We start from the raw sequence: 26,822 nt of genomic DNA on the forward strand, positions 1-26,822 counted from the left end.
ATAAGAGTCTGCACACTTAACCACTACACCAAACTGGCTCTCCTGAGGGCAGACAGGGATTTGAATTCATCTCTCTCCCCCTAGGCCTGTGTTCAAGTCCCTAAAACAGATAAGAGAACACTTATCCACCCTAATCTTGCATCCCATTGGCATCTGTTTGGCCACTCAAAGCCCCTAAATTCCTAAAAAGCCTTTTTTTTTAAACGCAAAGTTACACAAAGGGAGGGGTCAGCTTAGGATAGCCTCCTGGGGTGTTTTCTGAAGCCCAACTTATCTGGCCAGTCTCTTTATGGTAGAACAGATTTTTGTTTTCTGATTCAATCACTGGGTAGGGGAAATGGGCATGTCTCCCCCCTCCCCCCACTGAATCAATCTGAATCCCCAAAATGCTTCCTTATCTGGACTGATAACATTCTCTGAAGGTAACTAGGCTTCTCCCACAGGGCCCTCTGGATACAGGCCTTTGATGCTGGTTGGGCGCTGAATCCTTTGTGTACCATTTTCATGGCAATGTAGGAATGAGAAAACCAGGGTCTCTAAACACGTGGGTCATAAGAAAATCCACAGGACCAGGGGTCGTTTTTGCATAACTTATTAGCATATGCCACCACCCCGCACCAGCCAAAAGCAACCCAATGTGAGAAAGGAGAGCCGAGCGAGGCTAGCGAGCGAGCGGTGGCTAGAGATCCAGCCACCCCAGGCAGGCCTTGCTCCTGGGCCCCTCCCCCTCAGTCAAAAGGCCAGCAAGCCACCCGCCACCCAAAATCCCATAAGAAGTGGAGAAAGGGTGGCGCGGGCTTCTCCAGGGGTTAATGAGGGCTGCTGTGGCCATGGCAAAGCCCCTGGTGGCTGGCTGGCTGCCCGCTCTCCTCATCCAGGGATTGTTATGCAGCTGCACCTACGATTCAATGGACAAGGTAGGTAGGTGGGGAAGAAGAGGGGGAACCCTCAGATAGGTTCAGGAACTGTGCTCCTGTGAGCTCCTGCTGAATTCAAGGCCTGCACAGGACCTTAAAGACTCAATATGATTCCAGCACCAGGTTCCACAGACTATTAAGATGGGTCGCCATGTTAGTTTGCCTGCAGGAGAGCCCAATAGCGCCTTAAAAGACTAACAAAATTGGTGGCAGGGGAGGAGCTTTCGGGCCTCGCTGCTCACTTCCCCACATGCATGCAGACAAAAGCTTATACCCAGAGGAAAACTTTGTGGGTCTTTGAGGTGCCACTGGACTCAAACTTTGACGGGCCCAAGGCCACCCAGCCAGTTTCCGTGGCACAAGTGGAGATTCGAACCCGGATCTCCCAGACACTTTTAACACCACCTTGTCACAAAAGCCAACAGAACCAGCTGCCCTCTAAGCATACCCAACTGTTCAAGCTGCTTTTCATATTAAATGTTCAGTCTTTTGTAGTATTATTATTATTATTCTCCCGTGAGATCTCTTGGGGGTGCCCCTCGAGAAGAGGCATATAAATTGCTTTACTCGGTTATCTCTAGACGGGGTGTGTGTGTGTGGCCAAACTCTGGTTCGGGAGCCACATGTGGCTCTTTCACACATATTGTGTGTCTCTTGAAGTCCTCACCACCCCGTTGGCTGGCTTGGAGAAGGCATTTCTCTCTTTAAATCACTTCAAGTCAAGCCAGCAGCATGCAGAATGCATTTAAAGTTGCTTTCTTTCCACCTCCCTCTCCCCATTTATTTTCCTTCCTTCCTGCCTCTCTCAAACATCTGATGTCCAGCTCTTATGGCTCTCAAACATCTGATGTTTATTCTGCATGGCACTTAACGTTAAGCAAGTCTGGGAAGCCCTGCTTTAGACTATCAAATATTTGCGCAAAAGAAATCAGGGTTCGAAATTTGATCATTTGTAAAATGAAAGCATCAGGATCTGCTTGGGAGGGTAGAATAAAAAGTAGAAGATAATGTAGACTTTTCCTAACCGCCCCGCCCCCTCCCCCCCAAAAAGACGTGAACCCCCCCTCCGCCCCGCCGAAGCTTCAAACTCCCCAACTGCAGCGCCTCCCCGATACCTGGAAGTTCCCACGCGGCCAGGATCTCCTTTTATGGTCCGTGACATACACGGAACGCCAAGGGAATCCCCTCCCCTTTTCCGCTGGCGGGGCCGCCGAGGGTGAGTCAACGCCAGCCGGGAAGAGACACGCACACGCTGGACCGTAACAGAGAACCGCGTGGCTGGGAGAGGAGAGGTCGGAGCGCGCCGTGACTGGCAAGGTAACGACTCGAATCGGGGCCGTGCGTGAAAGGGAGGGGGGAAAGAAGAGCCCGGAGTTGGGGGCAAGAATTTTCTTCAGTTTTGTGTGTTTTTACCCTCCCCCCCTTGAAATATTTGAACGGACTTTGTTAGATTTCTGTAATGTTTAGGAAGATGGGGGCGCCCACGTGTTCTCACCCCCCCCCCCCCAATCGTGTGCTTACCGCCCGCGGATTTTAATCCCCTTCTTTCTCTCCCCCCCCCCCCCCCATCTCTGTCCAGGACTTTCCTGGAATTAGGGTTCTTCTGGCGGTAGGATCGGACCCTCCACTGAGGACGGGAGGTCCAGGGGCGATTCTCCCCTCCCCTCTAGATTTCCCTGATTTGTTAGATGCGCGACTCTGAGTTGATCTCTCCCACCCCCCTGTCCCCGTTTCTACTAATGGGCGCGATCTTTTGCGCCGTTTCCTGGAAAAGAGGCGGACTCGAACTCGCGGCGCTGTGGACTGCTTTCTGTCGCCTGCGGTGACCCCCCCCCTCTTGCCTTGCCTCGTTGCCTCTTACCCCGCCGTGGCACCGTAGACAGACCCCCCCTCTGCGCCCCCCCTCCCCTTCCGTCCGCTGACCCTCAGCACAGACCGCTGTGGGCCTCCTCATCCGCTCCCCACTCCTGACCCCCAAGCCCAGATCAGCTGGTCCACCCCACCGCCCGCGATCCTCAAACCTCTCGCCCCCTGCTGTGCGCACCCCTGCCCCGCTCCCATCCCATAATACTCCCCCTCTCTGCCTGCTTCCCCCTTCTCGACCCCTCCTGTTGTCTAGCTGCGCGTTTCCTCCTCCACGGGTGACGCTCTGTTGCTTTCATCAAGCTGATGAAATTGGCCTGCAAACTCGCCCTCTTGGGCAACCGAAGGCTTTAGCAACGCCAGACCGAGAGTCGGGCATGAGATGATCCTGGGGGGTCGGGGAGAACCCCGACTATCCCTGGGCACTGCCTTTGCGCACCCCCCCCCCACCTCCAGCTAAAAACTTGCTTGTTTTCAGAGTGTCTTACTTTGCGAGGCCTTTGTGTCGGCAGATCATTTGATGTCGTATCGCTAGCTAGGGATGCCAGCCTCCAGGTGGGACCTGGGGATTCCTCCCGCCTCCCCAAATTGCAGCTCTTTTCCAGACTACAGAGATCAGTTCCCCCTGGGGGAAATGGGTGTTTTGGAGGGGGGATTGTAAGGCATTGTACCCCACTGAGGTCTCTGTCCTCCTAGGGATGCCATGACGACTAAATGGATCCTCCATGTTCAGGAGCGGTGTGGGGCCGAGGATCATTTGCCGGGAGCAACAGTGGAGCCGATCTTTGGCTAGTTGGCATATAGGCCTCCTGGGTTCAGATAGCGGGCTCTGCTTGGGAGGGTAGAATAAAAAGTAGAAGATAATGTAGACTTTTCCTAAGTAGAAGATAATGTAGACTTTTCCTTGACTCAGCCTTCCATCCTTCCGAGGTCGGTAAATTGAGTCCCCAGCTTGCTGCGGGGGAAGTGTAGATGACTGGGGAAGGCAATGACAAACCACCTTGTAAAAAGTCTGCTGTGAAAATGTCACGATGTGACATCACCCCAGAGTCCGAAAGGACTGGTGCTTGCACAGGGGACTACTTTTTTTTTTTTTTAAGGCCTCCTGGAGCGGGGGGATCTGGCTGTCAACTGTGAAAGATCGGACTCTGGACTCAGATGGACCATTGGTCCGATCCTGCAAGGCTCTTCTTGCGGACCTATCCAGATCTCACTTGGCTTGTGAAGTTCCAGCATTGTGCAGGGGGTTGGACTAGATGACCCTGGAGGTCCCTTCCAACTCTATGATTGTGTGACTCCCTTTTGTGCTCTGTAGGCATAAACAGGGGTTGATGTGTAGAAAAATAGTTGGTGGAGCTCATTCAGGGATTGTTATACAGCTGCACATACTATTCAATAGACAAGGAGGCGGAACTCTCAGAAGGAGGAGGAGGAACTCTCAGAAAGGTTCAGGAGCTGTGCTCCTGTGAGCTCCCACTGAATCTAAGACCTGGGCATAAATATAATGTAGATGTAGCGCTCAAATGTTTGGTGTAGTGTAGAGAGCCAGTTGGGGTAGTGGTTAAGTGTGTGGACTCTTATCTGGGAGAATCGGGTTTGATTCCCCACTCCTCCACTTGCAGCTGCTGGAACGGCCTTGGGTCAGCCATAGCTCTCATAGAGTAGTCCTTGAAAGGACAGCTTCTGGGAGAGCTCTCTCAGTCCCACCCACCTTCACAGGGTGTCTGTTGTGGGGAAGGAAGATAAAGGAGATTTTGAGCTGCTCTGAGATTCAGAGTGGAGGGTGGGATATAAATCCAATATCATCTTCTCCTTCTCGTTCTTCCAGAGCGTGACAAAGACATGTTCTCCAGCGCATACATGCAGCATTGTTCAGTGACCACATTTAGTTGTCAGCTTCCTCAAATGTTTGGTGTAGTGTAGAGAGCCAGTTTGGTGTAGTGCTTAAGTGTGCGGACTCTTATCTGGGAGAACCGGGTTTGATTCCCCACTCCTCCACTTGCACCTGCTAGCATGGCCTTGGGTCAGCCATAGCTCTGGCAGAGGTTGTCTTTGAAAGGGCAGCTGCTGTGAGAGTCGTCTCAGCCCCACCCACCTCACAGGATGTCTGTTGTGGGGGAGGAAGGTAAAGGAGATTGTGAGCCGCTCTGAGACTCTTCGGAGTGGAGGGCAGGATATAAATCCAATATCTTCTTCTTCTTCTTCCTGCTGAGTGGAACATCCTGATTTGCCTTTGAGAAACATGTGGGGAAAGTCTGCCAGGTGAAATTTGTCAAAGGCGTGGAACCATTGTTATGGGGAGCTGGTTTCATTTCCATTGCCTCTTGGAAATAAGCAGCGCAGATCATTTGCGCTCTCGGCCATCTGTTTACAACGCTTTTGCGCCCATTTTACAGCTTAGGGAAAGGGATTTGGCCAGGGTTGCAGAGTGAGTCTGTGGCGGAGGTGGGCTTTGAATGCTGGTCTCTCGGGGATAGAGCAGACACTCGTCAATCTGCATGAAACCACCTGGACCGCACACGGTGATGAAAACTTCATAGCTTGTCAAATTCACTTCTGGCGTGACCAGAGCACTTGACCTCCTTAACCGTCTGTGCTGTGTAGGGGTGTGACAGGGATTTTCCCATGAGGAAGTTGTAAGCTGCAGAGATGGAGAGTTTCATAATATACACTGGGGCCTTCCCCCACCTGCACTCTGAAGGACCGTTTTGGAAACGGGAAAGGGGGTGGCAATGCCAGCAGCGGCAGGTGTCTCTTAACGTTGCTATTTGCAGTTCAATTTCTTTAAAAACATTGAAATATCTAGTGATATTATTGATGGACGGCAAGGCACGCTTTTACCAAAACAATCCCACGTTGTGTATGTTTAGAAGAAAGGCTTTGCGCTTTTGGCATGCATTCTCAAGCCTATGAGAGAATCTGGACTGGCATTAGGTCTCAGAGAATTGAAATGACCCATTCCACAGCTGCTACAGGGTGTATGGCAGGTGGTGGGGGCCAACATTTACAGAGGGCACACACACACAGACACACAACCCGCCGCCCTAAGCAAATGCCTAGGCCCAGGACTTTTTTTGCAGAAAAAGCCCAGAAGGAATTCATTAGCATATTAGGCCACATCCCTTAATATTAGAATATTAGGCCATGCTATCTGGGATAATCAAGTGCAAACTGAACTGGTGGTAACTGGCTCCCACCCCTCCCTCCCTTCAGGTGGAAATTGCAGCTTACAGAGTGACCTTGGGCCAGTCACGTACTTAGCCTGACCCACCCCATGAAGTTGTCGGGAGGATAAAATGGAGGTGATGAGAAAGATGGCGTAAGCCGCTTTGGATTCTCACTGGGAGGGTGAAGAGCGGAGTAAAACTGAAGCAGGGCTTTTTTTTGGTAGCAGGAACTCCATATTAGGCCACGCCCCCTGAGGTAGCCAATCCTCCTGGAACTTCCAGTAGGCCCTGCGCTAAGAGCCCTGTAAACTCTTGGAGGATTGGCTATCTCGGGGGGGGGGGGGGTAACAGGAAGTACAAGCGGTTGCAAGAGGGGAGACACCTTGTCTCTCTTCACCTGTCACTGTTAGGGCTGCCAATCCCCAGGTGGGGGCAGGGGATCTCCCAGTTTGGAGGCCCTCCCCCCGCTTCAGGGTCGTCAGAAAGCGAGGTGGGGTGGGGGGGAGAGGGAAATGTCTGCTGGGCACTCCATTATTCCCTGTGGAGACCAATTCCCATAGGGAATAATGGAGAATTGATCCGCAGGTATCTGGGGCTCTGGGGGGGAGGTGATTTTTGAGGTAGATGCACCAAATTTGCAGCAGAGCATCCAGTGCTTCTCAAAAGGCTCTCCAAGTTTCAAAAGGACCAATCCTCAATTCTGTGAGCCCCCAAAGAAGGTGCCGCTATCCTTCATTATTTCCTATGGAAGGAAGGCATTGAAAAGGTGTGCAGTCCCTTTAAATGTGATGGGCAGAACTTCCTTTGGAGTTCAGTTGTGCTTGTCACACCCTTGCTCCTGGCTCCACCCCCAAAGTCCCCAGATATTTCTTCAATTGGACTTGGCAACCCTAGTTGCTGTCTTTGCTTTGGGAACAGGGAAAGACAAGCTGGAAAGTCCGGACTTTGTCCTGGGGAATTCCTGTCATTGGAAAGCACCTGGCTTGTCCCTCCTCTCTGCTTGGCGAAAAGTACAGTTTCCTGGAAGAGCAAGGTGGAAAGGGAGAACTAGTGGATACGAGAGACCTGGAGGGGGGAATAAACTTTACTTTTGTGATGGTTTTGTTTTCAATCGTGCAAGCAGCCAAAGTGGGGAAACCCTCGTGGCCAATGAAATAAGTGGGGATTCCCCTCTGGCACCCGATTCTTGGTTTTTTGTGGGGATTCAAAGAGGGTTTCTAATCTCCAGGTGAGGCCTGGAGAGGTCCTGGAATTAGAACTGAGCTCCAGATGACCAAGATTGGTTCCCCTGGAGAAAATGGCTGCTTCGGAGGGTGGGCTCTATGGTGTTGGTCCCTCCCCAGACCCCTCTTTCCCCTGGCTCCCCCTCCCTAAATCGCCAGGTATTTCCCAACCCAGAGCTGGCAATCTGCAAAATGGGGCAGCGGGGTGTCACGTACATTTGTGCATGACTTAGAACAGAGGTGGCCAAACCGTGGCTCAGGAGCCACATGTGGCTTTCACACATATTGTGTGGCTCTTGAAGCCCCCACTGCTCCACTGGCCAGCTTGAAGAAGACACTTCTCTCTTTAGATCATTTATCTAAGCCAAGCCATCTGGCAGCTTGGAGAATGTATTTGAAGTTGAAGTTACGTTATTTCTAGCTCTCCCTCCCACTTCCTCCTATCTTCCTTCCTTCCTTCCTGTTTTGTGGCTCTCAAACATTTGGCATTTATTCTCTGGGGCTCTTATGTTCAGCAAGTTTGGGCACCCCTGACTTAGAACCTCATTATCTCAGCACAGTGCATCTGATGCAAGGAAGGCTTGACTGAGGAAATGCAAAGCGGTTAGTCTTGGAGATACCTCAAGACTCTGGTTCATTTTTCCTGCCGCAGGTGAACATATGAAGCTGCCTTATACTGAATCAGACCCTTGGTCCATCAAAGTCAGTACTGTCTTCTCAGGCTGGCAGCGGCTCTCTAGGGTCTCAAGCTGAGGTTTTTCACACCTTATTTGCCTGGACCCTTTTCAGTTGGAGATGCCGGGGATTGCTGGGACCTTCTGCTTCCCAAGCAGATGCTCTACCACTGAGCCACCGTCCTCCCCTAATGTTTGGAAATGACCAATACCTTGAGGCTCATTTACTTATTTATGCTTTTTATAGTCTGGTTTTCTAACTGAGGGTCCAGGAGGACTGGACAGAGGGGGTCCGTACAATCCAGAGGATGATCTATTCAGAAGATATTGGATTTATACCCCACCCTATGCTCTGATTCTCAGAGTCTCAGAGCAGCTCCCAATCTCCTTTATCTTCCTCCTCCACAACAGACACCTGGTGAGGTAGGTGGGGCTGAGAGAGCTCTGACAGAAGCTGCCCTTTCAAGGACAAGCTCTGTGATAACTATGGCTGACCCAAGGCCATTCTGGCAGCTGCAAGTGGAGGAGTGGGGAATTAAACCCGGTTCTCCCAGGTAAGAGTCCGCACGCTTAACCACTACACCAAACTGGCTCTCTGCAAACACTGAAATCAGAATTTGGGCTGTAGAACCAACCTAAAGTCTAAATGACAGAACTGTTGAGTCACAGCTGACTCACGGTGACCTCGTAAGGTTTTCGGGGACAGAGATTTTCAGAGATGGGTTGCCTCATGACCCTGGTCTTCCTTGGAGGCCTCCCATCCAAGCCTGACCCTGCTCAGTTTACAAAATGAGACCAGATCAAGCTAGCCTAGGCACATTTAATGACACATTAAAGCAGGGCTTCCTTGTAGCATGAACTCATTTGCATATTAGGCCACACCTCCCTGCTGCAGCCAATCCTCCCAGAGCTTACAGGGCTGCTCTTAAAGGGCCTCCTGTAAAGCTCCAGGAGGATTGGCTACATCAGGGGAGGTGTAGCCTAATATGCAAAGGAGTTCCTGCTCAAAAAAGCCCTGCATTAAAAGGTGTCACAATATACTGGTTATATGATTTCAATTCCCAGTAGATTCCTGATGAGCTGGGGGTGAGGGGGGGAACTGAAGAAGTTAGAATTGCTGCCACATTTTTGATAGATCAAGATGGGTCTCCCTGTTTGTCTATAGCAGTAGAAAAGAGCAAGAAGCCAGTAGCAACTTAAGGAAAGGAAAGGTGCCCTGTGCAAGCACCAGTCGTTTCCAACTCTGGGGTGATGTTGCTTTCACAACGTTTTCATGGCAGACTTTTTACAGGGTGGTTTGCCATTGCCTTCCCCTGTCATCTACACTTTCCCCCCAGCAAGCTGGGTACTCATTTTATCGACCTCAGAAGGATGGAACAACCTTGAGCCAGCTACCTGAAAACCCAGATTCCACCGGGGATCGAACTCAGGTCATGAGCAGAGCTTAGGACTGCAGTACTGCAGCTTTAATACTCTGCGCCATGGCTCACACAATTTGGGACATGGGAGGAGAGCAGCGATTGACGAAAGCTGATCCAGTTTGGTGTAGTGGTTAATTGTGCAGACTCTTATCTGGGAGAACCGGGTTTGATTCCCCACTCCTCCACTTGCACCTGCGGAGATAGCCTTGGGAAAGCCATAGCTCTGGCAGAGGTTGTCCTTGAAAGGGCAGCTGCTGTGAGAGCCCTCTCCAGCCCCACCCACCTCACAGGGTGTCTGTTGTGGGGGAGGAAGGTAAAGGAGATTGTGAGCTGCTCTGAGACTCTTTGGAGTGGAGGGCAGGATAGAAATCCAATATCTTCTTCTTCATCATCCCTGGCCCCAACTTGTGCTGGTCTTTAAGGTGTGACCGGACTCTTGGTTTTTTCCCTGCTGCTTCAGTTCGCAAACCTGTTTGGTCAGAGAGACCAATGGGAGCAAACAAAACTCACGTGAGCCAAGCAAGACGGGCGTCTCGAGCCGCTTTCAGTGTTTTGCTTGTCCAGCTTCAGTCTGGAGGGAGACGAAAATGAATTTTGAAGAGAGACAGGCTATTCTGGATTAGTGGGGTGGGGGGAGGATCTCTCAGGACCTTGACATTTGGGGGCCTTTGGAGTGGATTTGTTGGGAGAAGACAGGGTTATTTCTTGGTTTCTCCTTTATACCCCACCTCTCTCTATTGGGGACCTGGAGTGGCTCACACCATTCACCCCTCCTCCATTTTATCTTTACCAGGGCGTTTTTTTTGTGTAGCAGGAACTCCTTTGCATATTAGGCCACATCCCCCTGATGTAGCCAATCCTCCAAGAGTTTACAGGGCTTACTGTAAGCTCCAGGAGGATTGGCTACATCAGGGGTGTGTGGCCTAATATCCCAAGGAGTTTCTGCTACAAAAAGAGCCCTGATCTTTACAACAACCCTGTGAGGTAGACTAGGGTGAGAGGATGTGACTGGCCCAAAGTCACCCAGCAGGTTTCCACGGCAGAGACGTGTCAGAAGGGTAACTAAAGAAGGCTGCTTTGACTGTGGAAAGGTTTTCCCCCAAAAACCTTGTCTCTTAAGGTGCTACTGGACTTGAATCCAGTCTTCTGTTGTGGGGGTTGCCAGCTGTGGGCTGAGAAATACCTGGAGGTTTGAGGGGGTGGAGCCTAAGGCGTGTGGCGTTTGGGGAGGAGCTTCAACGGGGTATAATGCCGTAAAGTCTGCCCTCCAAAGCGGCCATTTTCTGCTGGTGAAATGATCTCCGTTGTCTGAAGATCAGTTGTAATAGCGGGATATTTTATGCCAGTGAAAGTATGAAACTGAAACTGAATAGCGGGAGGTTGTTCTTGTAAACAGCTTTAAAAGGGGATCACATTCTCAACCCCGGTGACTGAGGGGAACTTCCACATTCAGAGGCACGAATCCTCTGAATCCCAGAGCCAGGAGGCAACATCAGGGGAAGGCCTCGGCCTCTGTGCCCTGTTGCTGTCCCTCCAGAGGAACTTGTTGGCCGCTGTGTGAGACAGGATGCTGGACTAGATGGACCTTCACTGGTCTGGTCCAGCAGGGCTCTTCTGATGTTCTTATGAAGGCCTCAGCCTCTGGGCCCTGTTGCTGGCCCTCGAGAGGAACTGGTTGGCCGCTGTGTGAGACAGGATGCTGGACTAGATGGACCACTGACCTGATCTGGTGTTCTTAATTTCCTTATGAGATCTCCAGCCCCCCCGCCTCCCCGAGGTTGGCAAGCCCATATGTGGCAGAGTAGGAATTCGAACCTGGATCTCTCCAATCCTAGTCCAGCCTTGCATCTGCTAACAGCGATGCAGTTTGTTGTCGATGTCCCTTTGGATCTCAGGCCAGTCCCCAAGGTAGTTTGTGAATCTCGGATGTCGTGTTTTTATGTTCTTTTCCCCGTCTGTTTCCAAGAATGCGCTTTTGTGCAACCTTCTTGGCCCAGCTCCATTATGAGGTCATGTAAGTTTTCACTGTCGCGGGGACAAAGGCAGGTGAGACAGCTGAATTGGGCCACGGCGAGGAAGACGTCAGCCGACTGAGTGGCTCATGCGTATGATGTGGGGCTGTTGGGGGGATGGGGAATGGTGAACCTTATGAAGTGACAAAGACCTGAGGTGGTGGAATGACCCATGGCATTTGAAAACTGGATCGGCTCCCGAATCAGGGAGCTGCACCTATAGCCTCAGCTGCCATCAATGCAGCAAGGCCCTGACCTCTTCTGTTGGCTCAACTGTCATTCATGCTTCTATCACTCTAGATCTTCAGGGCACAATTCATGATGTCGAACAAAGCAGGAGTCAAGGAGCGCCTTTAAGACCAACGAACTTTTATTCAGAACATACGCTTTCGTGTGCATGCACGCTTCTTCAGACGAGGAATTAAGAAGTGCGCACGCACCCCAAAGCTTACATTCTGAATAAAAGTTTGTTGGTCTTAAAGGTGATACTTGATTCCTGCTTTGTTCTGCTGCCGCAGACCAACACGGCTGCCCGCTTGGTTCTAATTCAAGATGTTTTTTTGTGAGCTATATAGATTTAGAAAGGGTTGGGCTCTAAATAACTCCTGGGCAGGCGGCTCTCTTTCGCTGCTTTTACCATAAGAAATACTACTGTAAGAAAGAAGGGTGCATAAAAGACATTTGGGGCTATACAATTGCAGGATTTGAAATCTGTTAAATCAGGGCTAACCAAACTGCGGCTTGGGAGCCACATGTGGCTTTTTCGAAGCCCCCACTTGCCCCATCAGCTGGCTTGGAGAAGGCATTTTTCTCTTTAAATCACTTCTCCAAGCTTAGCCAGCCAGCAGCTTGGGGGAGGGGGGGGGAAAAATGCATTTTAAAAAGTTGCTTTCTTTCCACCTCTCCCTCCCTCTATCTATTTGCCTTCCTTCCCTTCCTTCCTTGTGACTCTCAAACATCCAACATTCATGCCTTGCAGCTCTCAAACACCTGAAGTTTATTCTATGTGGCTCTTACATTAAGCAAGTTTGGCCACCTCTGTTAAATACTAAAAGACAGATGCACAAAAGACATTGCGGGCGATCCAGTTGCAGAATTTGCAATTTGTTAAGCGTTCCTTGGGGGGGGGGGGCTGGTTTTCAGTGGCTGGGATGAAGCAAGTATTTTTAAAGATATTAATGCCCCCCTTTTCTCCCCAGCGGGGACCCCAAAAGTGATAGCATTGGTCTCCCTGTCTCTGTTTCATCCTCACAACAGCCTTGCAGGGTGGGCCAGGCTGAGAGAGAGAGAGAGAGTGAACGGCCCATGGTCACATGCCGGAGAGGGGAGTCGAACCGAGGTTTCCCGAATACTAGTCTGGCAGCCTAACCCCTACACTGTGTTGACATTCTCTGTCTAGGTGAGGAGTAGCTGTAGTTGAATGGGGAATACCCTGACGGGTTCAGACTTCGGGCAGCATTCTGTTTACAGTAGTGGCCAGCTTAGATCCTGGGGCACAGGGGGCACAAGCTGGGGACAAAAGCAGCAGATCTGGCCTGTGGGTTTGTTCCTAGCAGTTGGTGCTCTGAGATAGACTGCTCCCAAAAATGGACGCTTCGTTTAGTTAGCATGGCTGCTAGCTCTTGAGAGGGCTTACCTCCGTGTGTCCCTCTAATCTTGGTGCTCACCAGGGCTTTTCTCATAGCAGGAACTCCTTTGCATATTAGGCCGCACCCCCCTGATGTAACCAATCCTCCAAGAGCTTACAGGGCTCTTAGTACAGGGCTTATCGTAAGCTCGGGGAGGATTGGCTCCGTTAGGGGTGTGTGGCCTAATATGCAAAGGAGTTCCTGCTACAAAAAAAAAAAGCCCCGTTGCCCACAGAATTGCCCACAGGCTCATAAAGGTGCGGGACCCTGCCCTAACCACTGTGCCGCACCACCTCTCATTGCAAACAGGCTCCCAAATCGAGCCACCTGCAAGCGCACCCAAAACAGAACAATAAATCTTTAGTTGATGGGGTGAGTCTGACCCCTTTCTTTTCCCCCTTTCTTTTTTTTTTGTTCTTCCACAATCCCCCACCACGCCCGATCAAAACAATGACTCGAAAGAGCCTGTTGGACCACATTCATGTCATGTTGAGTTCTGGTAAACACCGATCCGTGCAGGAGGGAGCAATTTGACCTCGGCAATAACAAGCCGTAAATCTCTCCTCGGAGGACAAAACAGCCTTCGGTGCCCAGCAGTGTCTGCGAGGGAGACGAGGAACGTGCCTCTAATCATGCGCTTGTGTTGATGCAAAGGAGCGTGAGGCACTCCTTCTCCCCTCCCCGCTTTGTTTGGGTCCTTTCAGGCCCACCCTCTCTGTCGCAACCGCCTACACACTAACTCCGTGTGTACTTCCGTGTCCCAACATGGGCTGTCCCTCCGCAGACACAGGCTATTCCAGGAAACCGGGCCACTTAATTTGATGAGGAAAGGGGTGGCTGTTGCCGGTAACTCAAGACTGAGAGAGCTGAGGATGCCGGGTCCAATTCAAGAAATATCTGGGGACTTTGGGGGCGGAGCCAGGAGCAAGGTTGGGACGAGCAGAATTGAATGCCAAAGGGAGTTCTGGCCATCACATTTCGAGGGACTGCACACCTTTTAAATGCCTTCCCTCCATTGGAACATCTGGACAGTTGATGAATGACTGGCAGACATGGCTTGGCTCGCTTACATGAGTGGCTCGGAACATGCGCTTGCGCCAAGCGCTCTGCTTGTGTGCAGCCAGCTGGCTTTGGGCAGAGGTCGCCAGCCTTTTGGGGAATGGTGAGTCAGTCCCCACCCAAAGGACAGCAACAAGATCTGTGCCGCAGTCAAGACGTAGTTGTGCTTTGCAGGGCTGCCAAACTCCTGCTGAGAGATTCCTGGAGTCTTGAGGCCAGAGTGTGGACTTTAGAGAAGGGGCTGAGCTCAAAGGGGATGTGATGTCATAGAGCCCGCCCTCTGAGGCTGCTGTTTCCTCCTGGGGAGCTGAGCTTTGTCGCCAGTTGTGATTGTAGAATTCCAGGCGGTATCTGGAAGTTGGCAACCCTATACGCTGTGGCTTGGCAGCTTTTTTGGCAAAGCAGGAAAACCAGGCTGGCTCGATGCTATAAGCCAGGGGTGGCCAAACTGTGGCTCTTTCAAACATTTGTGTGGCTCTCAAAGCCCCCACTGCCGTCAGCTGGCTTAGAGAAGGCAATTCTCTCTAAATCACTTCTGCAAGCCAAGCTAGCCAGCAGCTTGGAGAATGCATGTCAAGTTAAAGTTGCTTTCTACCTCTCCATCCCCCCCATCTGTTTGCTTCCTTCCCTCCCTCCCTGTCTTGCGGCTCGGCTCGCAAACAACTGATGTTTATTCTGTGTGGCTCTCATGTTCAGCAAGTTTAGCCATCCCTGCTATAAGCGAAGCATCCCTGATTCCAACTGCAGGATAGCCTTTCTTCCGGCATGATTTGTGGGTCACGAATAAAGCTGCCAACTCTAAAGTGGGAGATTCCTGGAGATTTGAGGGGGGCGGGGTAGATCCTTAAGAAGACGGGGTTTGGAGAGGGGAGGTATACAGCCATTAGCATCCATCCCCAGAGCAGCCATTTACCCAAGGGAAACTGATCTAGAGTTCAGTTCTAATCCCAGGAGATCTCCAGGTCCCACCTGGAGGCTGGCAACCCTAGATTAGCCACCTGCAGTGTCCACTCTAAGATGAGTTAGCGTGAGCTAGCGCACAGTTTTTTAGCCTCCAGCTCGCACATTTTCATCTTAGCTCAGGAAAAATGGCCCCAGAGCACGCTAATTGATGCAGGAGCTCGCAACTTTAATGCCAGCGGTTCACAACGTAGAATTTGTTGCTCGCAAGACTCTGCAGCTTAGAGGGAACATTGGCCACCTATGAAAGACTCTGAAATTCAGAGTGGAGGGCAGGATACAAATCTAGTGTATTATATATTACAATGTAGTAGCAGTAACAGTAGTAATAATAACGAAATAATTCTACAACTCATGGCCCGGTGGTCTCCGTTGTTCTGGGTGCAATTGTCCATGGGAGCGGGGAGGGCTTGTTTTCCAGGGGGTGGGTGGGGCTGATGAAACAGCCTTTGGTCCTTCCTATGAAAACAAACCTGCTCCCCCCGCCCCCCCCGCAGCCCAGCCCGAGGCCAGAGTTGTGACCCAGTTGTTGCCGTAACGGCTCCACAATCTCCCTTCCCCACGGGTGACTCAGTCTGATATCACAAGCCAGAGTCGCTTCTTAATGGCCTGTGTCGCAACTTCAGAACAAAGGCTTGCTTTGTGCCGGGACAGGAACTCTCGCCTACCTGCTGGGTCGGCCTCCACGGGAGCGTGGTGTTCCTCACCCCCACCCCACCCCGGCAGAAGGTGCTTCTTTTCAAGGAAATCCTCAGTCTTGCGGCGCTCGGGCCCACACCTCGGTCACTGAACAGGGGTCCCCGTTTCTTCGGCAGGTGTCACCATGAAAGAGGAGGTGGAAACCGGCGTCAGGTTCATCTCTCGCCTGGTGAACCGGCACGACAAGCTAGCCAAGGAGCAGGTGCGGCTCTTCGGGGAGAGCTTGGTCACGGTGCTGTGCGAGCGGTTCAACCAACACTGGTACCCCGAGAACCCTCTCAAAGGACAGGCGTACAGGTAAGGAGGTGTGATCGGCGGAGGGTGGATTGCCGTTTGTGTGTGTGTGTGTGCCTGTTGCGCTACAGTTCTGATCCCCAGGCATAGTCCGGGACGATGTGGCCTGCCCAGGGTCAACAGTGAGATTTGAACTCGCGACTCTGCCGTTACATGACGCCAGGCCATTAATGACAAAGGCCCCTTTGGTTGGTCTACAAACCTGCTGCGAACCCTGAGGTTAATTTTTAAAAATGTTATTGACTTTATTATACCCCAGTGAGATTTGAACTCGTGACTCTGCCATTACGTGACGCCAGGCCAACAGTGATGAAGGCGCCTTTAATTGGTCTAAAAACCTGCTGGATTGGGAAATGACTGGAGGTTAATTTTTAAAAACGTTATTTACTTTATTATACCCCACCTTTCTTCCCAATGTGAACCCAAAGCAGCTTATTTTGTTCTCCTCCATTTTATCTGCACAACACCCCTGTGAGGTAGGTGAGGCCGAGAGCATGTGATTAGCCCAAGGTCACGCAGCAGGCTTCCATGGCACAAGCGGGGATTCGAACCCGGGTCTCTCAGATCCTAGTCGGACATCCTACCACTGCACCGCGCTGGTTCTAAACACAAAGGAAGGGTGTTGTAACTGTCTGAGAGATTGGCTCAAGCTGGTTGTATGGAAGTCATGAAGCTGCCTTTTGTCAGCTTTGAACGAAGGAAATCCCAGGGCTGGTAGCTCAGCATCCCCAGAGGCAGACTTACAACGCAGGATTCCTTTCTCCGCAGAGACTTAACAATTGTAGCACACTGACATCATCCAGAACAATTGTAGCACAATGACCTCATCCACTGCAATAGGTTGGTTTAGAGTAGTGGTCCCCAGCCTTTTTGGCACCAGGGACCAGTTTTGTGGAAGATAATTTTTCCACGGACCGGGGTGGGGGGGGGGAGGGGAAGGACGGCGATGGTTTCGGGATAATACAATTGTGCACTTTATTTCAATTAGTTTGGAGGGGTGGTTAAGTGTGCAAACTCTTATCTGGGAGAACCGGGTTTGTTTCCCCTCTCCTCCACTTGCAGCTGCTGGAATGGCCTTGGCTCAGCCGTCGCTCTCACAGAGCTGTCCCTTGAAAGGGCAGCTTCTGAGAGAGCTCTCTCAGCCCCACCTACCTCACAGGGTGTCTGTTGTGGGGGAGGAAGGTAAAGGAGATTGTGAGCTGCTCTGAGACTCTGAAATTCAGAGTGGAGGGCAGGATATAAATCCAATGGGTTATTATTACTACTGTTACTACTACCACGTTGTAATATATAATGAAATAATTATACGCCTCATGGCCCGGTTGCTAACAGGCCGCAAACCAGTATCAGTCCTTAGCGCAGGGGTTGGGGACCCCTAGTTTAGAGGGCGTAGCATTCTCAGAAAGCAGCTTTCCCTCCACCGGCCTTTTAACGCAGCGGCTTTCTCCACAGTGTGAAGGATCCCTGTCGCTGGTTCTTGCTTTCCCTGATTTATAGCCAAGAGCTGAGTTCCAATCCAGGTGGGGAGCAGTTAAGCGTTTGTTTGCTTCCCCTCTCCTTTTTGCGAGGCTGTTCCAATTCCAGCGTGTGACCCTAATGAGGAAAGGGGAAAATGATCCTAAATGTCCCCCCCCCCCCAAGCGGGTGCTCCGATCTTTTTAGTTACGCAGTTAATTTTTCACTTCCTTCAGAGTCTCCCGAAAAAGCTCCTGTACTGAGGTTTGGGGAATTTATGAAGTCAGAATTAATTGCTTTAAAAGCACCACTTGTGGTTTTACATTTTGAGCAGTACCTTTCGACTTTTTTTAGAACTGGAATCCACCTAGAAGCCGGGCTGCAAACTGAGCCCCGGTTTTGATCATTTTGATGTGGTTATTCCTTGTTCTTCTCCGTATTTCTCCTATATATATATATATATATATATATATATATATATATATATATTTGGGGGGGGGGGTTGGGTGGGAACATATTGGTTTATCCGGTATTTCTTCTCCCCAGAGAGCTGCAGAAAATAATGTTCATTCAGCATATTTTGTTTTACCTGCTGTTTCTGCCTGGAACTCAGGATGCTGAATGTCGTACTCTTCCTCCACTGTTATCCTTACGACAGCCCTGTGAGGTAGGTCAGGCTGAGAGAGATTAATAGGCTCAGCAACCTTCTGGGGCAGAGTGGGGGGATTTGAACCTGAATCCTAAGTCAGGCACTCTAACTGCTCCCCCAGGTTGGTTGTCCAAAGAAACTGGTGACAGGGACCGATGTCCCCTCTAAGCTGTGGTGTCTTGTGAGCAAAAGTTCTACTTTGTGAGCGACTGGCATGAAAGTTGTGAGCTCTGGGTTGTCGCTTTTGTCTGGGTTGTTGGTTGTGTCTTGGCTTTCTGTGGCACTTCCGCAGGTCCTTCAGACATCACCCCGGTTTTCACCTTCAGGGGTCTTCCATTCTTAGGGTTGCCATCTCTGGATTAAGAAATGCCTGGAGATTTGGGGGGTGGAGCCTGGGGCAGGCAGGGTTCAAGGAGCGGAGAGACTTCAGCAGGGTGTTATATGCCATAAAGTCCACCAGGGCTTTTTTTTGTAGCAGGAACTCCTTTGCATATTAGCCCCCCCCCCCCCCCCCCGATATAGCCAATCCTCCTGGAGCTTACAGTAGGCCCTGTACAAAGAGCCCTGTAAGCTCTTGGAAGATTGGCTACATCAGGGGTGTGTGGCCTAATCAGGGGTGGAATTCTAGCAGGAACTCCTTTGCATATTAGGCCACACACTCCTGATGTAGCCAATCCTCCTAGAGCATACAGTAGACCCTGCGCTAAGAGCCCTATAAGCTCTTGATTGGCTATATCAGGAGGGTGTGGCCTAATATGCAAAGGAGCTCCTGCTACAAGAAAAAGCCCTGGAGTCCACCCTCCAAAGCAGCCATATTTCTCCAGGGAAACTCATCTCTGCAGTCTGGGGATCAGTGGTGATTCCAGGAGACCTCCAGGTTCCCTCCTTGGAGGTTTGCAACCCTCTCCATTCTTAGATCCAGGTTGGGAAACTCCTGGAGATTTGGGGATGGAGCCTTGGGAGGACAAGGACCTCAGCGGGGTCCAATGCCACAAAGTCCACCCTCCAGGGCGACTCTTTTCTCCAAGGGAACTGATCTCTGTAGTCTGGAGAGGAGCTGTCATGCTGGCACATCCCCAGGTCCCACCTGGACGCTGGCATCCCTGATTCCCTCCTTCTTTCTATGTTCAGCTGTGCCAATAGAAAGGGTAAACAAAACATCCAGGGTCGTTTTGTAGGCAAATAAGTGGTGGAGCTCATTAGCATAATCATTAGCATATGCCAACCCACCCACCCCCAGCCAAAAGCAACCTGATGCAAGAAAGGAGAGCCCCGAGCGAGCAAGGCCTGCTTGGGCTGACTAGAGATCCAGCCAGCCGAAGCAGGCCTCACTCGCCTGGGGCTCTCCTGGGCTACCGCCCCCCCCCCAGCTCTGCCCAGTCAAAAGACCAGCAAGCCTCCCGCGGCCAAAATCACATAGAACAGGGGTGGCCAACGGTAGCTCTCCAGATGTTTTTTGTCTACAACTCCCATCAGCCCCAGCCAGCATGACCAATGGCTGGGGCTGATGGGAGTTGTAGGCAAAAAACATCTGGAGAGCTACCGTTGGCCACCCCTGAATAGGAGGTGGAGAAAGGGTGGTGTGGGCTTCTCCAGGGGTTAATGAGGGCTGCCGGGGGCATGGTGGCTGGCTGGCTGGCTGCCCGCGCTCCTCATCCAATAATAATATTGAATTTATATCCTTCCCTCCGCACCGAAACAGGCTCAGGGCAGTTTACAACATAAAAACGCATGTTACGCATCTTACAGTTTTTCCGTGGCGGCGATATTCCTTCTACAGTAAATTCCTTCTTAAGTAAAGGCCTGCTGAAAAAGAGTGGTCTTGCAGGCCCTGCAGAACTGGGCAGGGCTCCGCAAGGCCCACACCTCCTCTGGCAATTGGTTCCACCAGTGGGGGGCTACAATCGAGAAGGCCCTTTCTCTAGTGACATTCAGTTTGGCCTCCCTCGGCCCAGGGATTACCAATAGATTTTGAGAACCAGATCGGAGTCCCCTCTGGGGAATATATGGGGAGAGACGTCCCTAAGGTAGGCAGGTCCTCGGCCATATATCCAGGGATTGTTATGCAGCTGCACCTCCTATTCAATGGACAAGATCATGGGGAGGAAGAGGGGGAACCCTCAGAAAGGTTCAGGAGCTGGGCTCCTCTGAGCTCCTGCTGAATCCGAGGCCTGCCAGTAGCACCTTTAAGACCAACTAGGGTTGCCAATCCCCAGGTGGGGGCAGGGGATCCGCTGGTTTGGAGGCCCTCCCCCGCTTCAGGGTCCTTAGAAGGCGGGGGGGAGGGGAGGGAAATGTCTGCTGGGAACTCTGTTATTCCCTATGGAGATTTATTCCCATAGAAAATCATGGAGAATTGATCCGTGGGTATCTGGGCTCTGAAGGGGCTGTTTTTTGGGGTAGAGGCACCAAATTTTCAGTATAGCATCTAGTGCCTCTTCCCAAAATACCCCCCAAGTTTCAAAAGATTGGATCAGGGAGTCCAATTCTATGAGCCCCAAAAGAAGGTGCCCCTATCCTTCCATTATTTCCTATGGAAGGAAGGCATTGAAAGGTGTGCCGTCCCTTTAAATGTGAGGGCCAGAACTCCCTTTGGAGTTCAATTATGCTTGTCACAGCCTTGATCTTGGCTCCACCCCTAATGTCTCCTGGCTCCACCTCCAAAGTCCCCAGATATTTCTTGAATTGGACTTTGCAACCCTAGTCCTCGGCCATATATCCAGGGATTGTTATGCAGCTGCACCTGCATGGGGGAGGAAGAAGGGGAACCCTCAGAAAGGTTCAGGAGCTGGGCTCCTCTGAGCTCCTGCTGAATCCGAGGCCTGCCAGTAGCACCTTGAAGACCAACCAGGTTTTATTCAGAATGTCAGCTTTCGTATGCACGCAGACTTCGTCAGAATGGGAGAATGGTGGGGAGGGACACGCTACTGTATTATTGGTTTCCCACGCAAATGCTATCCAGATCGAATGTTCTTTCAATTTGATAATTTCGCCATGTCGCCATTGGATTCTAACTTCGTACCACTTTGCATTCTTAGCCACTGCCCCCCCCCCCAGCTATAAGTACGTAGCTCTGCTGACTGTACCCCATTCCATTGCCTGATGAAGTATGCATGCATACGAAAGCTTACAATCTGAATAAAACTTGGTTGGTCTTCAAGGTGCCACCAGATTCCTACTTTGTTCCGCTGCTTCAGACCCCCACGGCTGCCCACCTGGATCTATCGAAATAGAAATTGTGTCAGCCGAGCCCTAAACTGCAGCCAGGGGGCGCCAGATCCTTTGTCTGTCCCCGTAATCGCGCAGACTAAATTAAAAAGTTCCTGTCCTTTAGAAAAAGGGAGGGGCGCGGCAGTGACATTCCACGCTGGAGGGTGGGCTGCAGCTCGGCGGCAGGCAGCTGTTTAGACTCTCGACTTTTGCCTCGTTGTTTGCCCGAGTGCACGGGGCAGACCGGCGATCCTAACTGCTGCTTTACGGAGTGCATTGTTTGCAGAGCGAGCAAGGCTCTTTGTGTCGCTGATCCCGACACCCATTTGCGTAGCTGTCGGCTGGGTGTTGCTACCCCGGAAAGCTCTGCTGTTTATGGGTGGCGGGACCGTCTCAGGCCAGCTGGATCCGTAGATTATTGCCCGGCAATTCTATTGTGCTTGTGTACACAGTAGGTAACGCGGCTGAATGCGCTGTACAGGACATCGTGTACCTGAGGGGAGGTACTGTACTAAGCACAGAGGCTGGTGCTGCAATTCCTTGGGAATAAGTTCTCGGGTAGCCCAGGCTAGCTCAGTCTTGTCGGATCTCAGAAGCTAAGCAGAGTCGGCCCTGGCTAGTATTGTAGCAGGAACTCCTTTGCATATTAGGCCACACACCACTGATGTAGCCAATCCTCCAACAGCTTCCAGGGCTCTTAGTACTGGGCCTGCTGTAAGCTCCGGGAGGATTGGCTACATCGGGGTGGGTGGCCTAATATGCAAAGGAGTTCCTGCTACAAAAAAAGCCCTGCTTCAGTTATACCCCACCTTTCCCCCTCCCAGTGAGAATCCAAAGCGACTTACAGCGTCTTTCTCGTCATCTCCATTTTATCCTCCAGACAACCTTGTGGGGTGGGTCAGGCTAAGAACGTGACTAGCCCAAGGTCGCCCTGCAAGGGACCAGGGCTGATTGGACATTTGAACTCAGGTCTCCCAGACACTGCAACTGCTGTTCCACATTGCCCTTCCCACGTGGTGCTCAGGGGGGAGGGGAGTGTATGCAGTTGTTCCAGTTCACCCTCCCAACAACTTTGTGAGGTGGGTTAGGCTCACAGGTAGCACATGGTCCAGACTCATCCATCTGTGGGTGAGAAGGGATGGGAGACCACCAAGGAAGTCCAAGGTTGCTACTCAGAGGCAGGCAATGGCAAGCCGCCTCTGAACGCTTCTTGCCTTGAAGATCCCACTGGGTCACCATAAGGCAGCCGTGACTCGAAAGTGCTTTCCACCACCCATTTCCTTTGGCCCTGGTAAGCGTTTGGATGGGCAGCGGCTAAGGAAGTCCAGGATCGCCGCGCAGAGGCAGGAATTGGAAACTACCTCTGTTCGTTGCTTGCCTTGGAAACTCCATGGAGTTTCTACTGCCAAGTTTTTCTGGGCCTTAATCTTAAATGTGCAAAAGTTTTAAAAGGTAAAGGTAGTTCCCTGCGCAAGCAGCAGTGGTTTCCGACTCTGGGGTGACGTTGCATCACGACGTTTTCACTGCAGGCTTTTTAAAGGAGTGGTTTTGCCATTGCCTTCCTCAGTCATCTACGCTCCCCCCCCTCCCAGCAAGCTGAGTCCTCATTTGATCGACCTCGAAAGGCTGAGTCAACCTTGAGCCAGCTACGGGAACCCAGCTTCTGCCGGGATCGAACTCAGGTCGTGAGCGGAGAGCTCAGATTGCAGCACTGCAGCTTTACCACTCTGCGCCACGGGCTAATGTGCAAAGAGAGAGGGGAAATGTCTCATGTTGTAAGGGCTCAGGGTCACCTGGTGAAACAGATGGGCTGTTAATTTAAGGCAGACAAAGCAAAAGTCCTTCACAAAGCAAAGGTCCTCACACAAGGGACTTACAGAACTCACTGCCACAAGAAGTGGTAGCGGCCATTGGTTTAGGTGGCTTTTGGGGGAAAGCAGGGCTTTTTTTTGTAGACAAAAGCCCAGCAGGAACTCATTTGCATATTAGGCGGCACTTCCTGGTGTCACTATTGTTTCACACAGGGCTTTTTGCGTAGAAAAGGCCCAGCAGGAACTCATTTGCATGTTAGGCCACACCCCCTGGTGCCAAGCCAGCCAGAACTGCGTTCCTGTGTGTTCCTGCTCAAAAAACCACCCTGGGAAAAAGACTAGGCAATCGTGTGACCTATTTGTGGCTGTCACCTGTGAGTAGGGTTGCCAATCCCCAGGTGGGGGCAGGGGATCCCCGGTTTGGAGGCCCTCCCCCCGCTTCAGGGTCGTTAGAAAGCGGGGGGAGGGGAGGGAAATGTCTGCTGGGAAGTCTATTATTCCCTATGGAGATTTATTCCCATAGAAAATAATGGAGAATTGATCCGCGGGTATCTAGGGCTCTGGGGGGACTGTTTTTTAAGGTAGAGGCACCAAATTTTCAGCACAGCATCTAGTGCCTCTCTCCAAAATATCCCTTAAGTTTCAAAACGATTGGACCAGGGGGTCCAATTCTTTGAGCCCCCAAAGAAGGTGCCCCTATCCTTCATTATTTCCTATGGAAGGAAGGCATTGAAAAGGTGTGCCGTCCCTTTAAATGTGATGGCCAGAACTCCCTTTGGAGTTCAATTATGCTTGTCACAGCCTTGATCTTGGCTCCACCCCTAATGTCTCCTGGCTCCACCTCCAAAGTCCCCAGATATTTCTTAAATATCTTAAGATACTGGACTTGGCAACCCTACCTGTGAGGGCTAAATTTATTTCTTTAATTTATGGGAGATTTTTTCCCACCTGATCAGGGTCCCCCAAGATGACGACTGTAAAAACATTAAAGCACTTAAACGATTGCAAAGAATGTTTAGAATGATAATTCAGTAAAAACACATAAACATCGCCAGAACGAGGGGGAACGGCCACTAACCATCATTGGGGCTATGCCAAACAATATAAAGAAATCCCCAGGAAAAGTGAAAATGAAACCTCCATAGTCAGAAGTCCGAAGAAGTATAGTCAGAAGAAGTAAATGAGTGAGAGAGCCAGTACGGTATAGGGTTTAGGATACTGAGCTAGAATCTGGGAGGCCGAGATGGAAATCCAGGGCTTTTTTGGTAGCAGGAGCTCCTTTGCATATTAGGCCACACCTCCCTGATGTAGCCAATCCTCCAAGAGCTTACAGTAGGCCCTGAACTAAGAGTCCTGTAAGCTCCTGAACTACATCAGATGGGTGCAGTCTAATATGCAAAGGAGTTCCTGCTACAAAAAAAAGCCCTGCGGAAATCCCGCCATGGAAGAAGCTGACTGGGTGACCTTGGGCCAGTCTGCCAAACCCACTTCACAGGATTGTTGTGGGGCTAAGACGAGGAAGGGAAAAGCCATGTACTCTTCGTTCCTCAGAGACGGTAGGATGAAAACATACCAGAGAATGAACAACCACTAATTTTTTTTTTAATGATTCTACTTGCCGTTCCCGAGCCGCTTCCTGCTCTAGACCTAAGCCCCGTTTTCGACTCCTCTCCTCCCGCTCAGGTGCATCCGGATCAACAGATGGCAAAAAGTGGACGATACACTCCTGAAGGCCTGCACCGACTGCGGCCTGGATTACTCGGAGCTGGCGTTGCCCCGCGAAGTCTCAATCTGGATCGATCCTGGTGAAGTCTGCTGCAGGTGAGGGCATCGAACTCCTTTCTCTTGAGAATGGGTTTATAGCGCCACCCTGTGATAAATGTGGGGGTTTGTCCATGACTGGGGCAGTGTTGTGCGATGGCATGAATTCCTGTCAGCACCTGGCATGAGTGCAGACCCTTTGCTTTTGATTACGGCCAGGGGTGAAATTCTGGCAGGAGCTCCTTTGTATATTAGGCCGCATACCCCTGATGTAGCCAATCCTCCAAGACCCTACAAGGCTCTTTTTTATAAGCTCTTGCAGGATTGGCTACATCAGGGGGGGGGGCGGCCAAATATGCAAAGGAGCTTCTGCTAGAATTCCACCCCTGATTACAGGGATACAGAGGAGACAAGATCACACTCTGAGCCCCTTAAATGCAAAACTGCAGCCTCAGTTAGCCTTGGGGTTGTGCCAAGTCAATCTAAGTCTTGCAAGATTGCAACTCAGTATGGGGTGGCCGCACGTCGGCACCTGACAAGGGTTTCACTGCGACGCAGACCCTTTGCTCTTGACTACTGGCCCTTGTTGTGGCATAGAGCTCAGAGGAAGCAAGGTCTTGTTCTGGGTCCCTTTTAAATCCAGACTGCAGCCTCAGTTTTCCTCAGGGCCATGCAAGCCAATACAGCGACTGCTGCTCAGTGGTGGTGGTGGGGGGGAGAGGTCATATATTAGTGGGGGGAGGGTCCGCAGGGCTTGCAAGACAGCTTTATTTCAACTTGCTTTTAATTGAGAGCTACCTAGGAGGATACTCAAGAAGGCTGAAGTTATCGGAGCCTACCATTAGCACCAGATTGTTTTAATGTTTTGATCGTTATACTGTTTAAGGTTTTAATTAGTTAACACTCAATATTTGTAAATGTTTTTATTGTTGTAAGCTGCCCTGAGCCTGCTTCGGCGGGGAGGGCGGGATACAAATCTAGTAAAATTAATTAAATAAGATAGAAACACGCAAATACAAAATGGGAGGCTTTTTCTGATGCCGTTTCCTGAATTTAAGAACCTACTGAAGCAGACCAGTGGTCCATCTAGTCCAGCATCCTGTTTCACACAGTGGCCAACCAGTCCCTCTGGAGGTCCAACAACAGGGTAGAGAGGCCGAGGCCTTCATAAGAACATCAGAAGAGCCCTGCTGGATCAGAACAGTGAAGGTCCATCTAGTCCAGCATCCTATCTTAAACAGCAGTCAACCAGTCCCTCTGCGGGGCCAACAACAGGGAACAGAGGCTGAGGCTTTCATGAGAACATAAGAGCCCTGCTGGATCAGACCAGTGGTCCGTATAGTCCAGCATCCTGTCTCTTTAGAGGACCAACAACAGGGCAGAGAGTCTGAGGCCTTCCCTTGATGTTGCCTCGTGGCTCTGGGATTCAGAGGCCTGGTGCTTCTGAATGTGGAGCTTCCCTTCTGTCACCAGACCTAGCAGTCATTGGTAGACTTGTCCTTCCTGAATTTATCTAATCCCCGTCCGTGGCCTGTTAGCAACCGGGCCGTGAGTTGTATAATTATTTCATTGTATATTACAATGTAATAATAATAAAAAGAAGATGATGAGATTGGATTTATATCCTGCCCTCCACTCCGAATCTCAGAGCAGCTTACAATCTCCTTTACCTTTTCCCCCCACAGCAGACACCCTGTGAGGTGGGTGGGGCTGAGAGAGCTCTCCCAGAAGCTGCCCTTTCAAGGACAGCTCTGCAAGAGCTATGGCTGACCTAAGGCCATTCCAGCAGCTGCAAGTGGAGGAGTGGGGAATCAAACCCAGTTCTCCCAGATAAGAGTCTGCGAATTTACACCAAAAGAAAGTGCACAATTGTATCATCCCAAAATCACCACCCCCAACGCCAGTCCTGGTGCCAAAAAAGGATAGGAATAAGGTTCCTTGCAGTATATCCTTATCGACTGCAGGGCAAGCCTGAATAGGCAGAGGCACCTGTTGAATTTCTGCCTGTTAGAGTATCTT

At 51.0% G+C, this 26,822-nt stretch overlaps 2 protein-coding genes across 2 annotated transcripts in view; one reads left to right on the forward strand and one right to left on the reverse strand.

The window, feature by feature from the left end:
* LOC132586006 (uncharacterized) overlaps window positions 1-26,822 on the reverse strand; it is a 476,363-nt gene that overhangs the window by 340,739 nt on the left and 108,802 nt on the right. The gene's annotated exons all lie outside the window — the stretch shown is intronic.
* LOC132586337 (protein BTG3-like) overlaps window positions 2,120-26,822 on the forward strand; it is a 28,044-nt gene continuing 3,341 nt past the window's right edge. Inside the window, exons 1-3 of the mRNA XM_060258371.1 lie at window positions 2,120-2,234; window positions 15,740-15,920; window positions 24,726-24,863. Of these exons, the coding sequence (XP_060114354.1) occupies window positions 15,748-15,920; window positions 24,726-24,863 (311 nt within the window). The 5' untranslated portion in view covers window positions 2,120-2,234; window positions 15,740-15,747. The remainder of the gene's footprint in view (window positions 2,235-15,739; window positions 15,921-24,725; window positions 24,864-26,822) is intronic.

This window comes from Heteronotia binoei, chromosome 17 (genome assembly GCF_032191835.1).
Source record: "Heteronotia binoei isolate CCM8104 ecotype False Entrance Well chromosome 17, APGP_CSIRO_Hbin_v1, whole genome shotgun sequence".
Taxonomy (NCBI): domain Eukaryota; kingdom Metazoa; phylum Chordata; class Lepidosauria; order Squamata; family Gekkonidae; genus Heteronotia; species Heteronotia binoei.